We start from the raw sequence: 20,067 nt of genomic DNA, 5'->3' as shown, positions 1-20,067 counted from the left end.
GTATTTTTGCATGGTGTTAACTTCTAATATCATTTGAGCATATCTACAGTCCATTTCCTATGCTTTTTGTTTAAGAAGAAGTAGGAGCTCTGGGATAAATCTTCATGTCTTTGAGGCAGTGCCTCCATAGACCTCCACTTTCCAGCAGTCTGGAGAGGTGCTACCTCTGCTTTCCCAGATTATATTGCACACACACAAGAGAGTTCTGGTTGACAAGCTGGTCTGGCTTACAGCTGAAGCTACTTTTCTCTTAATCATCGCTCAGACTTAGTGGGAATTTTCCAAACATTGGACAGACTGTTCATTGTTGCAAGGAAGGAAAGAGGTTAGGAGAGTGGCAGAGAATCCTTAAGGTCACAAAGGGGTGGAGCATAGCCCAGGAAACTTCAGTCAACAATTTTTGGGACCCTGAGCCAAGGAGAAAGGGGGATGGGATATGAGGGGAGATGGGAGCATAGTTACACAAGTGGCTTTCCAGGGCCAATTGCAGCAGCTGTTCTAATAGTTTCTTGCCAGCGCATTGATCTCTTCACAGTTGGATAAGAGGCTCAGTGTGCATGTAGCCTATCCATGTGGGTTTAGGTAGAGAAGGAAAAGCCCCTTACCTGTGGAACCTACAAGGCAGGCTTGCTTAACTGCAGGAATCAGTCTCGGTCACCTATAAGCCTTGGTTTCGAGCCACTCTCACTGTAATACTGAGGTCTGGGTGAATGATAGGAAGTAGAGAATAGGATTGGGAAAGGCTAACTTTAAGGTTTATGTTGGATGGGCACAGAAAAGTACAGGGAGGAAGGAATACCCTCTACTGTGTCCCAAGAGGGTAAAGTTAGGGGAAAGGTAAGTGCTGGTATGCCTGTCATCCGCAGTCATGAAGATGTGTGGACTCTCAGAAGCCAATTTTGAGCGACCAGAGGGTGCAGGTATGGCATCCTACTTTACAAGGATCAACTTTAGGTTGTTTGGGTCCCATCTGTGTAAGAGGTCACATAACATAGCCTAGTTTCTCCTAAATAGAATCAAACACTAGGCTCTGGATCCCAAGGCAGTGAGGGTCTCAGTGCCGAGGACGTCACCTCAAGTGCTAAGTGAGCCCGCAGCATCTGGTTTCTCAGGAAGTGGGAGAGCTACACATCTCCTGAGAAGCATTATTTCCCAAGTAAAACTTTCTCGGCAAAGCATTATAACCCATAGGGCCACAAGTGAAGGGGCAACTCGCCTTCCTTCACCCTCCCACCTCACCAAAAAGGAGTTTGGATGAAGCAAGCCGTGCTGCTTCCCACCCAGCTGCAGCAACCTCCCGCTTGGACAATACATGCTCTGTCCTCAGGCAGGAGATCCGCCTCTGGATTCAGCTCTGCCCCTTCCCCCACTCTTCCTGGTTCCCAGCGCCCAGCCCTGTTCTGAAGTTCCCCTGACCTAGTGCTATTCCCAACACTCAGTGCCCTCCTTAGTCCCCCACACCAAGGATCTCGGCATACTCGGTCACAGGCATGAGATCACCCCAGACCATGGAAGAGGGGGTTCAGCCTTCAGTGCCAAGATGGGCTGCCCTCTGCATATACAAGGTAAGAACCTACATGGAGGAAGGGATAGAGGGTGTTACCAAAATTATTTCACCTTTACTAACATCATCCTGGCTTTTCTCTTCCCTTTCTCCTTCCTTTCTGAACCTCCTAGTCCTTAGGACACCTGGTTGGCCCCATGTGCCACCAATTTTTATTTCACTCCCACTAAGCCACTTCCTGTATAATCTTTCACTCTCTACAGCCTCTTTCCTGCAGCCTCCTTCCCCCCTGTTCCCTGCGTTGAAAGCAGGCATGAAGTCTGAGCTGGTCATACCCATCTATGACCCTCTTCCCATTCTTTGGAACCTCAAAAGGGGTTTTTCTTTAGGAACAGCAACACCAGCTTGAGTGGGATGCTCTAGCCCTGCCCACCATTCTGGGATCCAATCAAGTGCCTCTGAATCTCAGTCTCTCCCTTGGAACCTTTAGAGATTAGAGCCTGCCCCATTAGCATGTATCCCAAGGCCCAGTCAAAGGCCCTAATGAACTCTGAGACGGGCAAGGTGTTAAAAGAACTAGCGTACACTCCGAAGAAAAAATTTTCATACCTAAATTACATAATCAAATCTTGCCAAAATACATAGGATGACCTTCAGTCCTGCCCCTATCCCAGTACCCTCTGATTTCTGTTGCTCTCCTAACTCCTGCCTCCTTTCCCCTCTTGCCAACCTCTTCTCTCCCCGGTTCCATTCCAATCCCCCAGCCCCTCTTCCGGAGCCCAGTGACTGCTCTATTGGACACCAGCTCAGCCCAGAGTAGTAAGATAAAAGCTCCCCAGTCCCAGCTACATCCACCCCTCCCAAATGCCAGTCTCTGGGAGACCCACACGGTCATCATGCACTGCTTCACAGCCTCTTCCCCGTTGCCAGACTGGACAGATTGGAATCAGGTGCTCCACCCCCTAGTAATCGGAACCAGATTTCCCAGCCTTTGCCAAAGGCAAGATGAGCACAAAAAGGATAGAGAGTTGGAGGTCCTTAGAGCTAGTGTGGTACTGGCTGCTTTAAGCAGGCATTGGGCATGGGGCCTTGGGCACTGGCTCCTCGGAAAACCTTTACCCCTCCTCCTCCCGTTTTCATCATGGAAAATTCAGTGGGGGGGGGGCGGGTAGAGGAGGGGGAAAATTGCAGGAAGTGCTCACTGCTCAAGAACATTTGGGAATCTGGGAATGGGAATAGATTCAGAGCTTCTAGAAAGACATCCCTTCTTTCTATCTTTCCCTCAGACACTGCAAAACAAGGGAACGAGGTTAGACCACAGAATGAACTTCCACGTCCATTGAGAAGCCTGAGGCTTGAGTTAAATGAGGAAGACTTTTTGATAGAAGTCTCCTAGGGAGTGAGAGTGATTGTCCAGATGCAAACCAGGGCGATGGATGAACTGGAGCTGCTTGGTGGTGGGGAGCTGGACTTGATGGGGAGAACAGGTGAGACCTGAGAAGTCTCCCATGAGGCAGAGAACCAGGAAAGGGTGTCCAGAGACTAATACAAGTGACAGCAGGTATCTTCATCTGAATCTAGCGCTTCCGTGGGTAGGTGGCGCTAGCCCCACCGGGCCAAGCCGCAGATGAGTCAGTCGACTTCCGAGTCAGGCCCAAGCCCAAATTCACTCCTGTGGAAGGCCCAGGCTGAGAAAGGCCGAGGCATTTCACTGTACTGTTTCTAGTGCCTTCTGGACCTATGTGTCCACCTTTTTTACTGAGTGTTTGGCTCGTATGGTTTTTTTTGGCCTGTATCCTGCCGGGTCGCCCTCTCCCCATCTGAGATTTTCCTGTCCCTGTGTCTTGTGTGTCCACCTTCCTCAAAATCTCTCTCCCTATCTCTCTTCCCCTCTCCGAGCGTCCCTCGGAGTCTCTGCGCTTCTCCTTCCTCTCAGCTCTTTGTGAGCGGGGTTCGCAGAAGAAGGTGGGGAGAGAAGAGGGAGAGGAGGAGGGCGAGGGGCGGGAGCGGACGGAAGGTGGGGATTGGAGCTGGGCAGGAGGGAGGGGAACAGGGCGGGAGGGAGGAGAAGACGACACGAGCGCGGTGGGGCGGGAGGGAGCCAGCCAAGGAGCGCGGCGCCCGCTCCCGCCTCCTGCGCCTCCCGCGCGGCCGCTCCGCGCGGGCCCGGCTAGGATGGGCTGGCCCGGGGGCTCCCCCTGCTGCTGCCCCGCCCCGCCGCGCCCCCGCCCCGCCGGGCGCCCCCCGCAGGTGAGTGGCCGCGACGCGCGGGGCGGGAGGGCGACGGCGTGTGCGTCACGGCCGGAGGGCAGTGCCGGGGGCGGTCGCCAGGGGGCGCGGGGCTGCCGGGGCTCGAGGGAGAGCGGGGCGGGAGAGCGGGGCGGGAGCCCCGGGGCTGGGGGTCGGGGATTGGAGATCCGGCGGGCCGAAGCGAGCTGGGATAGCTGGCAGCCAGGAAGGTGACTAGGGGGCGGGGTGCAGGCCGCGGTCACACTCCGGTCACGGCCGTCACGCTTCGCGTGTCCTGGTGCGCACACGCCGCCTGGGCATGGTACTGCTCCGTCTCGCCACGCACCCGCGCACGCCCTCACCGAGCGCCGCTCCTCGAGCGCCGCGGGGCATGTTCCCGCGCACGCAGGCCCTGGAGCCCGGCGTCACTGGCGGCGCTCGCAGGCCCTGGCCTGGAAGTGCGTGTGAGGGTTTTCCTTTTCTACTTCACATCTGGGGAAACTGAGGCAGAAAGCAGGCACAGATGAAGCTGATACGACTTTCCAGCCCCACTCTTCGGCCCCCTTGTGCGGCTACTCTCAATTCTCCAGATCCCTCTGGGCACACCCACATACCCGCCTTCCTCCCTCTCTCTTCCCTGGGCCTCACCCCTCCTCCGTGGCGCCGGGCTCCCAGCCTCTCATCCAACCACAGCTATTTCCAGGAAGGGGGAGTGTGGGTGGAGGGGTTTCTCCAAACAAACCAGAGGCTTTGGAGTGTAAGGGGGCCAGGCTGGGGGAGAAGCTGACAGGCTCTGGAATGTTCCAGGCAGGAGGAGGGTGAGGGTCCCCGGGGGCCTGGCCATGCCTTCCCAGCCCTGTCCCAGTGAGCTACTTTTCCTCTCAGCACCCGCTGAGGGATCAGCGCTCTTCCATCTCCATCTTCCCTCAGAGGTGCCCCAAAGAGTAGGGACTCAAAGTCATGCTTCCCTAGCCACCCAGCACAGGGGGTAGTTAGTGAGCCACTCAGGTGAAGAGCGAGAGAGGATGTTTGCAGACCTGTTGCAGGTGAGGGCGACTGCTAGGTGAGGGGGCTTTCAGCCCCTCTGGAGGCAGCCGGAGTAGAAAGAAGCATGCTAGAGGGGTCTGGGTCAGGGTATGTGCAATAGGAGCAGAGAAAGGCACCCATCCCACTACAGTGTCCCTCCTCCCCCCAGCAGGGCTGGGGACTGGACGTGGCCAGGCCCAGTTGCCCACACTGGCCAGGGGCCTGGAATGTCCTGGGAACCAGCCAGAGCTGGTGGGGTGGGAGTGGGTTGCAGAGCCAGTGCCCCTCTCTAGTTACAGGCTAGGGGCCCAGGCTTCGCCACACAGATGCCTCCCTCTGGCCAAGGTACCCTGGGGACAGACTTCTTAACCTGGAAGGAGAATTAGTGCTTCAGAGGGGAAGCCTCAGGCTAGGCCCAGCTCAAGCAGGTCCAGGGAAGTGTCCTGAGTGAGACTCTTACAAGGGGGCTCATGCCAGAGAAGGCAAGATTAGACCAGCTCCGTGGGCATGAGGGAGGGAGAGGGAAATCTAAGGACCTGGTGGGAGCTGCCCTGCTGGGGGAGTTGCCTGAGCTCTGGGACATTCAGTAAACACCATGCAAATGAGGGGGGGGCATATTTGTGCATTCAAGTGACAGCTAGTTCAAGGGTCTGCTGTCCAAGGCTTGGGGCTGAGGACCCCCAGGCCATTAACCCCTTATATCTTCGGAAGATTACTACCCCCCTTTCCAAGGCCCCAATCCACCTCTTTCCCTTGACTCCCAGGACAGGAAGTTGGCCATGTTCCCAGGAGGGAGGCAGGAGGCCCACGGAGGGGGGTAGAGTATGCATTGGGAGGGGGACCTCCTGTCCAGTCCTCAGGTCCTGGAACAGCTGCTAAGGAAGAAGAGCAGAACTGGGAAAGCCATGAAGGTAGTACTCAGGCTTTGGGGGAGGGAGGCAGCCCTAGGGCCTGGGGTGGAGGGCCTAAGTGGCAGGGCTCTAAAGAAGGCCTAAGGATCTGAGATATCAGGAAGAAACAAGCCCAGGAAATGAGTGAGTGGGGAACTGTCAGGAGCTGAGCAGCTGGGGGCTCTCAGGAGAAGGGCCTCAAATGCCTTGGGCTGTGGCAGAATGGATCACTCCTGTGGGCAAAGCTGTCATCTGGCTGGAATTTGCCTTCCAGTGTGAATGGGGGAAGGGGGAAAGGTGAGCTCATTTTCCTTTTTCTACTTCACAACCGGTGAAACTGAGTCAGGAAGCTAGCCCTCAGTCCCATTTTCCCTCACCCTCAGGGTACACTCCGGATCCTGGGCTGGCTGGAGTAGTGACTCCTAGCTTCCCTCCGTCCTCACTGGAAGTCCCCAGAGAGCCTGAGAGTTCTGGCTGGGAGGCTGGCCTGGCCAGGACACGGTGTTCCCCGCTGGCCCTTGAGCCCTGCCCTGAGACCTAAATTCCCACCCTGCCCCCACCCTGCCCTGCCCCACTAGTGACTGGATCTCAGGATCCCTGCAGATCCCTGGATGAGGTGTATCCCTGGGCATGGGGCAGCTCCAGAGCAGGGGATGTGGAGGGCAAAAGATGCTGGGTTGACACTCCCAGCAGGGTAGATCCTGGGAATCTGATCTCCTGGCCTCCCCCACATCCTCCCCCACCCCACTTCCTGGAGCAGCGACCTGCCCCCTTCCCGCCTGTACTCCCCTCCGCTTCCAGGGCTGGGCTTCTCCTCACACCAGCCAGACAGCCTACCCTCCACCCAAGGGAAGCGGCTGCCTCCGCCAGGCTGCTTCCAGGAAGCCCCAGGCCAGGCCCCAGCATTGTTCTGGCCCCACGGCCAGCACTTCAGCCAGCCGGACACCATGAAGTCCAGCGGCCCCGTGGAGAGGCTGCTCAGAGCCCTGGGGAGGAGGGACAGCAGCCGGGCCACCAGCAGGGTAGGAGTGCCCACTAACTGGGCAGAGGAGGGGCGGGGTGGAGGTGTGGACAGTGGAGGAGGGGTCCAAGACTCAGGCCAGACCCTCCCCCTCAGCCTTCTCCCTTTGCCCTGCATCCCCCTCATTCTGCCCCTTTGAGGTTGCCAGGGCTGTGGTGTGAGCAGCAGAAGTTTGGGTTAGAGCAGAACCTGGCGTCTGTTTTGGCTCCTCTATAACCTCCCTGCCCTAGCCCAGGCCAACCCTCACGGTCCTGGCCCCCCATATACCTTCCAGGTATACTTCATTGTAGGACCTTTCCGGATACCATCCTGGATCCCCAGAGCAGGGCTAAGAGATCAGGCGCCTTCCCTGAGCCAAGAGGTTTGGGGGAAATGGGGAGGGGTTGGTGAAGGAAAGAAAAGAGGTGGCCAGGTCTCAGGAGTGCCTTAGACACTGGGGGTTTGCTTTCCGCTGACATCATCCGTGTATGCTGTTCATACTAGTTGTACCCAAGTTTCCTAGTGGGTCTGGCAAGGTTGATCCAGCCCAGGAGAGTTCAGCTACTGGTTTAATCCAGCTGCTTCAGGGATGGACAGCCAAGAGACCAGAGGTACTGCCTAGGTCCCCATGCTGGGAGGCCTAGAGGCCCCATCACTCCCTTTCTCCACATTTTCTCAGTCTTACCACAAAAGCGGCAGCTCAGGGCAACATGAAACAATACTATAGAAGGGGCATGGGGCAGGAATTTGAACTCCAGAGGAGGAGAAAAATGGGTAGAAGAGAGAGGAGGCAAGGAGGTAAATGGTCCCCAGACAGGATGGGAGGAGTGAACCACAGTGGGAGGGATGAGACAGTAGGAGGAGGCCTGGGCCACAGCGAGCATCCCAGCCTCCTGCTTCACTGCACCTCTGGGTGGGAAGGGTCCCAACACAGCATCTGGTCCACTCCCTTCCCCCATTCAATGCTGAAATCCCACTTGACCTTCCTCAAACAATGGGGTGTTCCCTACAGCCAGAAGTAAGTAGCGAGGCAGCTCAATATTTTCCCCGATGTCATGCCTCTGCCTCTCCTTTCAGTATTACCACCCGCCTCCTTACACAACTGCTGCCTGCCGCCTCAATGCACAATGAGTAAACATGTTCTGGGGAGGGGAGGGAATGTCAGCTGCCTAGAGCATGGGGACAGCAGGAGTCAGGGGAGCAGAGCTGGCTGAGGCCACTCCCTGCCAGGTCAGTCTGGTGCTACGTGACTGACATCCTACATTCATTTCTGGACCCCCTGCTGCTCACTGTGTACATGGGCCCCCATCTGAGGAAGGCAAGATGGGAGGAGAAACAGAACCCCATAGAAGAGAGTTAGAGAGCACCCCTACCAGGAGGAAATCGCTCGGGTTTGGGGTGGCAGTGACCACAAGGGTGTCACACGCCAGGGCCACATGAGGGGTCTAAGTGATCCCTTGGGGAGGAAACGACCCAGTGACAGTGACACAAGGGGCCAGATTCCATGCACTGTAGAGGACAGGCCCCACAACTGGCCGGAAACAGCTGTAGCCAAGTGTGTCCTACGAGTTTGGGGACTTTAATTGGGATGGAGGAAGAAAGGAACCAGTATAGTCCTAAGATCTTGGCCCAGTCCCAGAGACGGGCTGGCTGGGAATGGACACCTCTGTCTGTGTCTGTCCCTTCACCCAGCCTAGGAAAGCTGAGCCGCATAGCTTCCGGGAGAAGGTTTTCCGGAAGAAACCGCCAGTCTGTGTAGTGTGTAAGGTGACCATCGATGGGACGGGCGTCTCGTGCAAAGGTGAGGCACCCTGTTCTGTGACTCTGAGAGCCTTCACCCTGCATGACTGTGTCACACAACTCCAGCTGGCAGATGCACAGAACATAAACCATAATGTGCGTGCCGCCTCTTGACTGGGCAACATGAGAGCAGAGAGGCAGCTGCTTCCGTTCCAAACAGCCCTTGCTCTCCATGACAGACACTCTCAGCAAAGAGGAGACCCAATACTCTCCAACACCTTCCCACCCTGACCTGTGACTGGTGGCTTTTCTCACCCCCTTCCTCATCACCCCCACCTACCCTAGAACATTATCCTGGCTCTCTCCCATCCTGGCCTGGGAAGTAGTACCCCACTACCATTCTCTGCCCCTGTTCCCTCACCCCATCTCAATGCAGTCCTGGAAGTCCCAGGGTCTGGTTCTAGGGCCTGGAGAGATGGGAGAGGGCCACCTCTTCTGCTGTCCCTATAGACCCCTGCTAACCCCTCTTCCTCCCACCTTCCTCTAGTCTGCAAGGTGGCCACACACAGAAAATGTGAAGCAAAGGTGAGTATCAGGTGGGGGAGGGAGACCGGGTCCGTTCTTCCTCTGAATCAGGGTTCTCTAGCTACACTGGCATCAACCCTCCACTCCTTTCATCATTGGAGAACCCCTGCTGGCATGGGAGAGGGTGCTGCACTGGGCCCTTTAAGAACCACCCTACTCCACCCCCTGGAGGGCTGGCCCAGGCGAGTGGACGAGACAGCGACAGCGTTTGTCTTGGTGCTGTGCCCAGGCTGCAGCTGGCGAGAGGGTGGGGGTGGGGAAGAGGAGGAGAATGAGGAGGAGGAAGGGTGGAGTGGGTGGGTAGGGGAGCAGGATTTCAGAGACTGGGCCGCCGGATGGGCTGTGCCTTCCCTCTGGGGAAGGGGCCTCAGGATGCCTGGGTGGGTCTCATCCTGGGCCCTGGAGAGGCTGGGCAGAAGGTACAAGCTGTGGACATCAGCTTGTCCCCATTGTCAACTGGGGACCTGCGAGCCCCATCATGAGGAGGTTCTTTGGTCCTCTTCCTGCAGTGCAGGGGTTCCCAGGACCTTGGAGCTGGCTTTGGGGAGCTCTGTACCCAAGGGCGGGGTCTAATGGTGAAAGAGGCCAGTGTCCGTCCCTGGCCATGGACTGCCTGTATGGCTCTATATATAACTCCTGCCCTGTAGCTGGATGAATGGGGGTCTGTGTGGGCATGGGGCTAAGAGCCAAGAGCAACAAGTGGGGGGCGTGGGGGTGGGGGATCGAGAGGCCAGAGGGGAGGCTCCCTTAAATAGAGGAACCTCAGCTGGAGCCTGTGCCCATCTCCTGACAGCCCCTCCACCTTCTTGCTGAAACTGAGGGGTGGCCCCATCCTCGAGTCCAGGAGAGCCCATTTCACCAGAAGCTTAGGCTCTCACTCGGGTCTTCTTTCAGGTGACTTCGTCCTGTCAGGCCTTGCCTCCTGCAGAGCTGGTGAGTGTGCTCTGGGATGAGGTGGGGGAGGCAAGGAACCTGGCTTCGGTGTCCAAAGGTTGGGGGCGGGGAGCGGGAGGTTACCTTGAATGGACTGCTGTGGATATTGGTCAGCCTGAGGGAAAGGGAAAATACGTCTGGGCCCTCTGTTCTTCTTGTCCTCTGGACCTGCTGAGACTAGAATTCTTCTCCCCTGGCCCAATACAACCCTCACAAGGGACACTGGCAGGCTGTCTCCATTATCCCCAGAACCACACTGGTCCTTGCCCCTGCCCTAACCACTCCCTTTTCCGCCCCCATCTCCCTCTAGCGGAGAAACACGGCCCCCGTGCGGCGCATAGAGCACCTGGTAAGGTGATGCTGGAGAAGGGGTGAAAGAAGGTAGCTCTGGGAATAAGGACCTAGGTTTCTTCTGGGGACAAAAGTTCATGGAACTCTGGAGTGGGGAGCCTAGAGTGGTGGGGCGGGGGGCACCCCAAGAGATGCGCATCATCTCATGTTATCCACCAGGGATCCACCAAGTCTCTGAACCACTCAAAGCAGCGCAGCACTCTGCCCAGGTAAGTGAGGGCCCCGGGAGTGATCCCACATGAGCCCTTTCCGCGGTTCTCACACTCCCCCAAAGAAGTTCTCTGGGACAGCCCTCCTCCCCTCCCAGACGATTCCATTCATTTTCGGGACCGGGGAGGCCTCACCTGCCGCGGTCCAGACACTCTTCCATTATACCAGACCCCTCCGGGAGCCCGCCCCCTCCGTTTCTTACGCAGGCTTCTCTTCCCAGGAGCTTCAGCCTGGACCCGCTCATGGAGCGCCGCTGGGACCTGGACCTCACCTACGTGACTGAGCGGATACTGGCTGCCGCCTTCCCTGCACGGCCCGACGAGCAGCGACACCGAGGCCACCTGCGTGAGCTGGCTCACGTGCTGCAGTCCAAGCACCGTGACAAGTACCTGGTGAGGGGCGGGGCCTGCCGCAATCAGCTAATGAGAGACCTGGGAGATCCAGATGGGCCCTGGCTACCCGCTGACGTCAAACCCTCGGAGGCGGGGCCCGGAGGTGCAGGGGATACCGCCTGGGAGCGAAGACCATCGGGCTGCCACTGCTGGGCAAGGCCTTAGCAACTTCCTCATTTTGAAGAAAGACTTAGGGTCACAGTGGGTGACGCCACCTCCACGCATCGCCGTGCCTCGCTTCTTGAGGTCACTTCCATCTAAAGCCCCCCAATTTCTTGCAGCTCTTCAACCTTTCAGAGAAAAGACATGATCTGACTCGCCTAAACCCCAAGGTAGGAAGGGATTAAAGCCGTTACCCCGAATCACTCCCACCCAGAAGCCCCCAGCTTCCTCGTTATTAATAGTAGCATTTGGCATCTTCTTCACTATTAAGAACTTTCCCATATGCCATATACTTGAGACACCCCAAAGCATGGTGCAGCAGGTATGGACCCATTGTAAAAGTGAGGAAAGTGTTGAGGATGTTGTGGACAGCCAATAGGTTGACCTCGCCCCAGACCGCTACACCCTGTCCCTTTTTCATCCATTTCTCTTCACTTATGGCCCCCACCCCCAGTTCCGCCCCTGCACTCTCCTCCCCAGGTCCAGGACTTTGGCTGGCCTGAGCTGCACGCACCCCCGCTGGACAAGCTGTGTTCCATCTGCAAAGCCATGGAGACCTGGCTCAGTGCTGACCCACAGCATGTGGTCGTACTATATTGCAAGGTGGGCTGGGACCTTGGGTTTGCAGGGCTGGGGCGCCCTCAGCCTGGGGCCCCAGCAGGCCCTCCATCCCTGTCTCTATCCTCAGGGGAGCAAGAGCAAGCTCGGGGTCATTGTCTCTGCCTACATGCACTACAGCAAGATCTCTGCAGGGTGAGGCTTCCCCGCCCAAGTGTCCCCTTCCTCAATGGCCCTTCCTCTAGCTGGTCCTTGAGGAACCCCTCTCCCCTGAAGCCCACCTCTGTGTTCAGAGAGCCATTTACTATAAACTTGACATTGCCACCTCCTTTTCCTCACTTGTACCTCACCACAGTTCCTGGCAGGTGATCCGTAGTAGTTTCCTGGGGCTGCTGTAACAAAGTGCCACAAACTAAGTGGCTTAAGACAACAGAAATTAATTGTCTCAGTTCTGGAGGCTAGAAGTCTAAAATTGAGGTGTCAGCAGAGCTGCACTCCCTCTGAGACTATGGATAGAATCCTTCCTTGCCTCTTCCTAGCTTCTGGTGGTGGCTAGCAACCCTTGATGCTCCTTGGCTTGCAGCTGCATCACTCCAATCTCTGCCTTCGTCGTCACATGGCCGTCTTCCTGTGTGTCTGTGTGTCTGTGTCTCTTCTCTTCTTCTAAGGACACCAATCATATTGGATTAAGGGCTCACCCTACTCCAGTATGACATCTTAACTAATTACAACTGCAACGACCCTATTTCCAAATAAGGTCACATTCTGAGGTACATATCTTTGGGGGGACACAATTCAACCCACAACATGGTCTTATTGCCCCATTTTACAGATGAGGAAACTAAAGTTCAGGGTACAATTGCCTGAGGTCCAACAACTAGTAAAGTGACTTTACATGGGTTTCTAGTTCTCTTTACCACAACTCTAGACTTCCTCTAGACTTGGGGGAGGGTCGCCCCTCTCATCTCTCCCCTGGAGCTTAGGGATGGGAGTCCAGGATGGAGGCCAGGTCCTCATCCCCTGAACTGCCTCCACTTTTCTCAGGGCAGACCAGGCGCTGGCCACTCTTACTATGCGGAAGTTCTGTGAGGACAAGGTGGCCACAGAGCTGCAGCCCTCCCAGCGCCGGTGAGTAGCATGGGTGGGGATGGGCTGGTGGAGCAGCTCCCTCCATGGCTACCAAGGCCAAGTTTTTCTCATTCACATAGCACACCTTCATGGTGCACTTCTGATATGCCAGGCACTGTGCCAAGTGCTGAGAATTCAGGATAAACAAGGTCCCTGCTCTCATGGCGCTTACATTCTAGTAGTGTAAAAGGCAAGAAACCTGTGACAAATAGACAAGATCATTTGGATGATGACAAGTGCTATGAGGAAAATAAAGCTGTCTTTTGGTAGAGAGACTTGCCAGACAGTCAGGGCATGCCTCTGTAAGACAAAGGTCTGGGGGAAGAGCATTCTGGGCAAAGGGGGCAACAAGTACAAAACCTTTGATGCAGCAAGAAAAATTGAGGTTAAATACAAGGAAGAACTTTCTGGCTGCAAAAAGAAGGAAGTACTGAGGAGAAGGGCAGCCCTTCCAAGTGTGAGTGGGGGTTGTACACAGTTGAAATGATACAAGGGGACCTCCAGAGGAAGGGGCTTATGTTTTCCTTGATATACCCCCCACCAGATATATCAGCTACTTCAGTGGTCTGCTGTCTGGCTCCATCAGAATGAACAGTAGCCCTCTCTTCCTGCACTATGTGCTCATGCCCATGCTGCCAGCCTTCGAACCTGGCACAGGTGAGTCCACCTGGGAGCTACTCCATGAGGAGCTATCCCCCACCCCCTCCACTCAGCACCCCTCATGTGCCTTCTTCTTGCCCCTCCCCATCCCCCCAACTCAGGCTTCCAGCCCTTCCTCAAGATCTACCAGTCCATGCAGCTTGTCTACACATCTGGAATCTAGTGAGTGCTGTGTTCCCAGGCCCCTGCTCCCCTGGGCCCCTGCTCCCTGGAGTCCTTTTTCTCCAGCTTCCTCAGATACTTGGGCCTCCAGCTCCAGCCTCTGAACCTGAAAACTAAACCACCATGGAATCCATTTTACAGAAGGGGAAGCTGAGGTTCAGCTAAAGGTCTCTCACTCAGGGCTCAGACTCCCATCTCCCAGCTCCCTCCTGACTCTTCACAGCTACCCCTGATTCAGCTCTGCCTTCTCCTCTCTTCCACAGTCATATTGCAGGCCCTGGTCCTCAGCAGCTTTGCATCAGCCTGGAGCCAGCCCTCCTCCTCAAAGGCGACATCATGGTGAGGGGGCCTTGGCAACAAGGGGAGTCTTAGGTATGGGGTAGGGGCTGGTGTTGTCTCGCCATCTCCGGTGAATCATAAATTCAAGCCAGATTAGAGAGTGAAAAAGGACTCCCCTAGATGGGGGTCATCTTGAGGTGGAAGCAGGGCAGAGCTGTGGCCAGACGGTCCCCAGAGTGGAAGCACCGAGAAAGCGTAAGTAGACGTGAGGGCCCGATCCCAGTCTCCCTCTCCCAGGTGACATGCTATCACAAGGGTGGCCGGGGGACAGACCGGACCCTTGTGTTCCGAGTCCAGTTCCACACATGCACCATCCATGGATCGCGGCTCACCTTTCCCAAGGACCAGCTGGATGAGGCCTGGACCGGTGAGTTAGAGACAAGTTGTGTCGGGGCTGGAGCCCAGGTGAGGGCAGGCAGGGGACCTGGCTTCTCACTGTCCATTCCTCACAGATGAGAGATTCCCCTTCCAAGCCTCAGTGGAGTTTGTCTTCTCCTCCAGCCCCGAGAAGATCAAAGGTAAGAGCAGGGCCTGGGGTTGGGGCTGAAGGCTGTCTCCCCGCTCCTCACCACCTGGGCCTTCCACAGGCAATACCCCACGGAATGACCCCTCGGTCACTGTTGACTACAACACCACAGAGCCCGCTGTGCGCTGGGACTCCTATGAGAACTTCAACCAGCACCATGAGGACAGTGTGGATGGTGTGTGCAGCAGGCCCAGGGGTGGTGGAAGGTTTGGGGGGCACAGTCCTTCCTCCCCAGGCAGATCTACCTCCCAAAAGACACCCCCTGAGCCGGAGTCTCCAGCACTGTCCCCTCTCATTAATTCTCTCTCTTTTCTCTGCCTGCTTCCCCTCCCTGATCCTCTCCCCACTCAGGCTCCCTGAGCCCAGCACCTGTGGCCCCTAGATGGCAGTCCTTATGCCCAGGTGCAGCGAGCCCCGCCAGACCCACCAGCACCCCTCCAGAGCCACCCCACCCCCACTGCTGTCTGTCAGCAGCGACTCTGGCCATTCATCCACACTGACCACGGAGCCAGCCACAGAGTCCCCTGGCCGGCCACCCCCAACGGCTGCTGAGCGGCAGGAGTTAGATCGCCTCCTGGGAGGCTGTGGAGTGGCCAGCGGGGGCCGGGGGGCTGGGCGCGAGACAGCTATCCTGGATGACGAAGAGCAGCCCGCCATGGGTGGAGGTGCCCACCTTGGAACATATTCAGGCCACAGACCTGCCCTCAGCCGTCACTGCTCCTGCCGCCAGGGTTACCGAGAACCCTTTGGGGTCCCCAATGGGGGCTACTACCGGCCAGAGGGAACCCTGGAGAGGCGGCGGCTGGCCTATGGGGGCTATGAGGGGCCCACCCAGGGCTATGCCGAGGCCTCTGTGGAGAAGCGGCGCCTCTGCCGATCACTGTCCGAGGGGCCGTACCCCTACCCCCCTGAGCCGGGGAAACCGGCCAGTGGGGACTTCAGCTACCGCTCCCCTGGCTACCGGGAGGTGATGATCCTGGAGGACCCTGGGCTGCCTGCCCTATGCTCCTGCCCTGCCTGTGAGGAGAAGCTGGCTCTACCCACGACAGCCCTATATGGGCTTCGACTGGAGAGGGAGGCTGGAGAGGGGTGGGTGAGTGAGGCTGGCAAGTCTCTCCTACACCCAGTACGGTCTGGGCACCCACTGCCCCTGCTGGTGCCGGCCTGCGGGCATCACCATGTCCCAATGCCTGACTACAGCTGCCTGAAGCCACCCAAGGCAGGCGAGGAAGGGCATGAGGGCTGCTCCTACGCCATGTGCCCTGAAGGCAGGTATGGGCATCCAGGCTACCCTGCTCTTGTGACATATGGCTACGGAGGAGCAGTTCCCAGTTACTGCCCAGCATATGGCCGGGTGCCTCACAGCTGTGGGTCTCCAGGTGAGGGCAGAGGGTATCCCAGCCCTAGTGCCCACTCCCCACGGGCTGGCTCCATTTCCCCGGGCAGCCCTCCCTACCCACCATCCAGGAAGCTGAGCTACGAGATCCCTGCAGAGGAGGGAGGGGACAGGTATCCGCTGCCTGGGCACCTAGCCCCAGCAGGACCCTTGACATCTGCAGGTAAGGGGCACTGGGGTGGGGAGTGCCCAGGGCAGAGGAGGGTCCTGGAGGATGGTGGGGAAGGCACAGAGTGAGAAAGAGCTAAACCATACAGAAGGCCTGTTCCTGACTTACAGCCTCTCTTCTCCCCTTCCCTGCAGAGTCACCTGAGCCAGTGTCCTGGAGGGAGGGACCCAGTGGGCACAGTACCCTGCCTCGGTCTCCCCGAGATGCCCAGTGCAGTGCCTCTTCAGAGTTGTCTGGTCCCTCTACACCCCTGCATACCAGCAGCCCAGTTCAGGGCAAAGAAAGGTAGGCAGGTACCTCCTTGCCCAAGCAGGCACTGAAGGCTAGGGGTGGGGAACAGCTCACAATGGGGGCTCTGAGGCCCTGCTGACCACCTGCCCTCCTTTTTACAGTGCCCGACGGCAGGACACCAGGTCCCCCACCTTGGTACCCACTCAGAGACTTAGTCCTGGTGGGGCTTTATCACCTGTATCTCAGGGAGCCACTGAAAAGGCTGCTGAGCTGCCAGCAAGAAGTGGACTTGAGCCTCCAGCACCTAGCCCCTTCTCCCCAACCTCCTCGGCCAGCTCGCCCAATGACTGGCCTCAAGAGAGGAGCCCGGGGGGCCGCTCTGACAGTGCCAGTCCAAGGGGTCCTGTGCCCACCACACTGCCTGGCCTCCGCCATGCCCCCTGGCAGGGCCTTCGTGACCCCCCAGACAGCCCAGATGGGTCCCCGCTCACCCCTGTGCCTACCCAGATGCCTTGGCTTGTGGCCAGCCCAGAGCCACCTCAGAGCTCACCCACTCCTGCCTTCCCCCTGGCTGCATCCTATGATATCGGTGGCCCTACCCAGCCCCCACTTCCCGAGAAGCGCCACCTGCCGGGGCCTGGACAACAACCAGGCCCCTGGGGCCCAGAGCAGGCATCACCACCAGCCAGAAGCACCAGTCACCATGTCACCTTTGCACCTCAGCTCCCAGATAATGTCCCCCACCCCCCAGGTATAAAGACCTTGAGGGAGGGAGAGAGGGTGGGAAGGGGAGCCACCTTGAGAGAACCCTTTTTCCCAGAGTGACTGGGCACCCCTGGGGCCAAACTCACTCCCTCCCTGTCCTAGACGCCCCCATGCAAGAGAGCCAGAGCAATGTCAAGTTTGTCCAGGATACGTCCAAGTTCTGGTACAAGCCACACCTGTCCCGTGATCAAGGTGAGAAGCCAGCCTGCCCCACCCCTCCCACCCTCTAGGGCTCTATCTGGGCTTTGGACCCAGTCCAGCCTTCTAGCTGACGCCCTTGCTGTCTCCTCCCCGTCTCGGCGTTTACTCTAGGCCGAGCCTCTCTCTAGCAGGTGGTTCTTGGCTCTGGTCCCAAGGTGGTTTAGACTCCATTGTCAGTGCCCTGTTAATGCTAAAGTTCTGTACTCAGATGCCCAACACCACCACAGCTGTTAGGGCGAATGGCCTGGGGAGCTGTCTAGCAGAGCAGTGGGGCTACGTGAGGCTCAGTCAGCCACTGTGCAAACTGCTCCTCCTGCCTCCCCCAGCCATCGCCCTGCTGAAGGACAAGGACCCTGGGGCCTTCCTGATCAGAGACAGTCATTCATTCCAAGGAGCCTATGGGCTGGCACTCAAGGTGGCTACACCCCCACCCAGTGCCCAGCCCTGGAAAGGTACAGGATGCCCAAACCTGAGGGAAAAGGGGAGTGGAGTGGGGCAGGGACAGAGGCAAAACAAGGAAGGTGGGGGTAGGTCATCCCACTTGGTGGGGAGGAACGGGAAGTGACTCTCCTGCTCTGGAAAGATTCCCAGAGAACGGGAGAACAGGGGAACTTGGAATCTGATAAAGCCATTCTCTCCTTTCCTGGCCTCTCAGGGGACCCTTTGGAACAGCTGGTCCGCCATTTTCTCATTGAGACTGGGCCCAAAGGGGTGAAGATAAAGGGCTGTCCCAGTGAGCCCTACTTTGGTGAGAAGCAGGGGCTGGGGAGGCTATACTGGGTTTGTTTAGGGAGGCCAAGGGATCTGAGGAAGTGGGCGAGAAAGCTGGGCACCTCAGGATGTTTCTCACCTTTCACTGTAGGCAGCCTGTCCGCTCTGGTCTCCCAGCACTCTATCTCCCCGCTGTCTCTGCCTTGCTGCCTGCGCATTCCCAGTAAAGGTGGGTGTTTTATCATCTCTGTTCTCACCTATCCCTCTCCACTGCAGCCAAAGACAGAATCCAGGGTCCTGGTTCCCAGCCTGCTTTTCCTTGGGATGGCAGAGGGACTTCTCCAGCTCCTAGGGAATGCTCCTCTCTACTGACCTGCTCTGTTGGCCCTCATTTCCCTTAGATCCTCTGGATGAGGCCCCAGAAGCCCCAGTGCCCCCCAACATGAGCACAGCGGCAGACCTCCTGCGTCAGGGCGCTGGTAGGGGCTTCTCTCTCCACCCTTCCCTCTCTCTGGGCACCAAGCGGGGCACTGCAGATATAGGCATAGAGCACTGAAAGGCCTTGAGGTGGGTGGGCCCTGACAGATGCCTTTAACCCATGAAGGCAGGGGGAGCCTAATATTTGTAGGGTATGAAAAAGGGGGTCCTCAGTTCAGATTCTCATTATAAAAATGAGAATCCTGGAGAGGGGACTTGTTAGAATACAGATTCTCAGGCCTCCTTCTAGCATTTCTGACTAGATCTGGGGGATTCATAGAATCTGCCTTTTTCACAGGTTACCTATGTAATTCTAATGCATTTTGAGCAGTGTTAGCAGGAGAAAGTGCAAGAGCTGGTGGTGTGGGAGCACTAGGGGGAGACAGATCTGGGGTCTGGCAAAGGATCCCCCCAACACACTTCTTGCCCCCGTAGCCTGCAGTGTGCTCTACCTGACCTCAGTGGAGACTGAGTCACTGACTGGCCCCCAGGCAGTGGCCCGGGCCAGCTCTGCAGCTTTGAGCTGCAGCCCCCGCCCAACACCAGCCATTGTCCACTTCAAGGTCTCAGCCCAGGGCATTACATTGACAGACAACCAAAGGAAGTGAGTATGTGTTCTGAGCCCTTGGGAAACCCCAAGCCTAGGCCCCAGGGGCTCCAATTTCTGGGCGTTACCCTGATCTTTCCTTCACAGGCTCTTCTTTCGCCGCCATTATCCAGTGAACAGCATCACCTTCTCCAGCACTGATCCTCAGGACCGGAGGTGACCCTCCCTCCCAGCCCTTTCCTCCTATAGCCCCACCGTGGCCCATCAGGCCCCATAGACCAGTCTCCTGCTGTAGCTCCTCATTCAGTAGCTACTTCCTGGGGTACATTCCTTCACAGTTCTTTTCCTTCTGCAGATGGACCAACCCTGATGGGACCACCTCCAAGTAAGCCTTTCCATGGGCACAATCTCTTCCCTCCACGGGATCGAAGCACCTCCTTTCTCCCCAACCCTGGCTCTGCAGTCCCCTGTGAAAGGGGTGCTGAGCCCCCTCCCTACCCTGCTTTTGTGCCTCTAGGATCTTTGGTTTCGTAGCCAAGAAACCGGGAAGTCCCTGGGAGAATGTGTGTCACCTCTTTGCAGAGCTTGACCCAGATCAGCCTGCAGGTGCCATTGTCACCTTCATCACCAAAGTTCTACTGGGACAGAGAAAATGAAGGAAGGCCACAAGCTCGGAGCCCACATCAACACTGCACCCTTCCCAGCACCCCACAGCCCTCACTTCCCCTGGCCTAGACCCAGGAGACCCGGGAGCTGGCCCCCTCCTTTAGGAATGGGGAGTGGGCATGAGCCTGGGACACTGCTCTCCTTCCCCGCCCCCAGCCTGCTAAGCTAAGTGGATGGGCAGTGAGATGACCTTGCACGTGAGATGGCAGAGATGGGCATGTGAAGGGTGAGGAGGCATCAGCTATTGAGCTCTGGAGGGGATCAGGACAGCCCTACCTGCACAAGAACATCAGCCCTGGAGAGGAGCCAGCTCCACCCAGCTGCAGGTCCCAGAAGGCAAGGAGAGGGCAGAGAGGTGTGGGAAGCAACACACTCCCTCCTCTGCCTTCCCCTCTGAACAGAGAGATCAGAGTGAGATCACATGAAAAAGGGGGAAAAAAGAGTCTATTTTTGTCTAATAATAAAGAATTTCTATAATGTTTAGTTGGAGCTGGAGTTGTGCATGTTCA

At 57.2% G+C, this 20,067-nt stretch overlaps 1 protein-coding gene across 1 annotated transcript; it reads left to right on the top strand.

The window, feature by feature from the left end:
* The first annotated feature begins 6,409 nt into the window (after window positions 1-6,409).
* Window positions 6,410-20,047, top strand: TNS2 (tensin 2). The gene is given in 30 exon segments (XM_039862156.1): window positions 6,410-6,671; window positions 8,342-8,450; window positions 8,937-8,974; window positions 9,869-9,907; window positions 10,218-10,256; window positions 10,418-10,467; window positions 10,689-10,860; window positions 11,142-11,192; window positions 11,503-11,625; window positions 11,711-11,775; window positions 12,625-12,708; window positions 13,253-13,365; window positions 13,470-13,530; window positions 13,794-13,869; window positions 14,107-14,236; window positions 14,322-14,387; window positions 14,457-14,594; window positions 14,757-14,829; window positions 14,831-15,954; window positions 16,095-16,245; window positions 16,353-16,942; window positions 17,059-17,148; window positions 17,484-17,609; window positions 17,813-17,905; window positions 18,020-18,097; window positions 18,270-18,347; window positions 18,781-18,949; window positions 19,040-19,108; window positions 19,248-19,277; window positions 19,410-20,047. Coding segments are annotated over 30 exon segments (4,239 nt in total). The 5' UTR covers window positions 6,410-6,596; the 3' UTR covers window positions 19,549-20,047.
* Window positions 20,048-20,067: the final 20 nt, after the last annotated feature.

This window comes from Pteropus medius, unplaced genomic scaffold (assembly GCF_902729225.1).
Source record: "Pteropus medius unplaced genomic scaffold, Ma_sr-lr_union100, whole genome shotgun sequence".
Taxonomy (NCBI): Eukaryota; Metazoa; Chordata; class Mammalia; order Chiroptera; family Pteropodidae; genus Pteropus; species Pteropus medius.
This window is presented reverse-complemented; position numbering and strand designations above follow the sequence as displayed.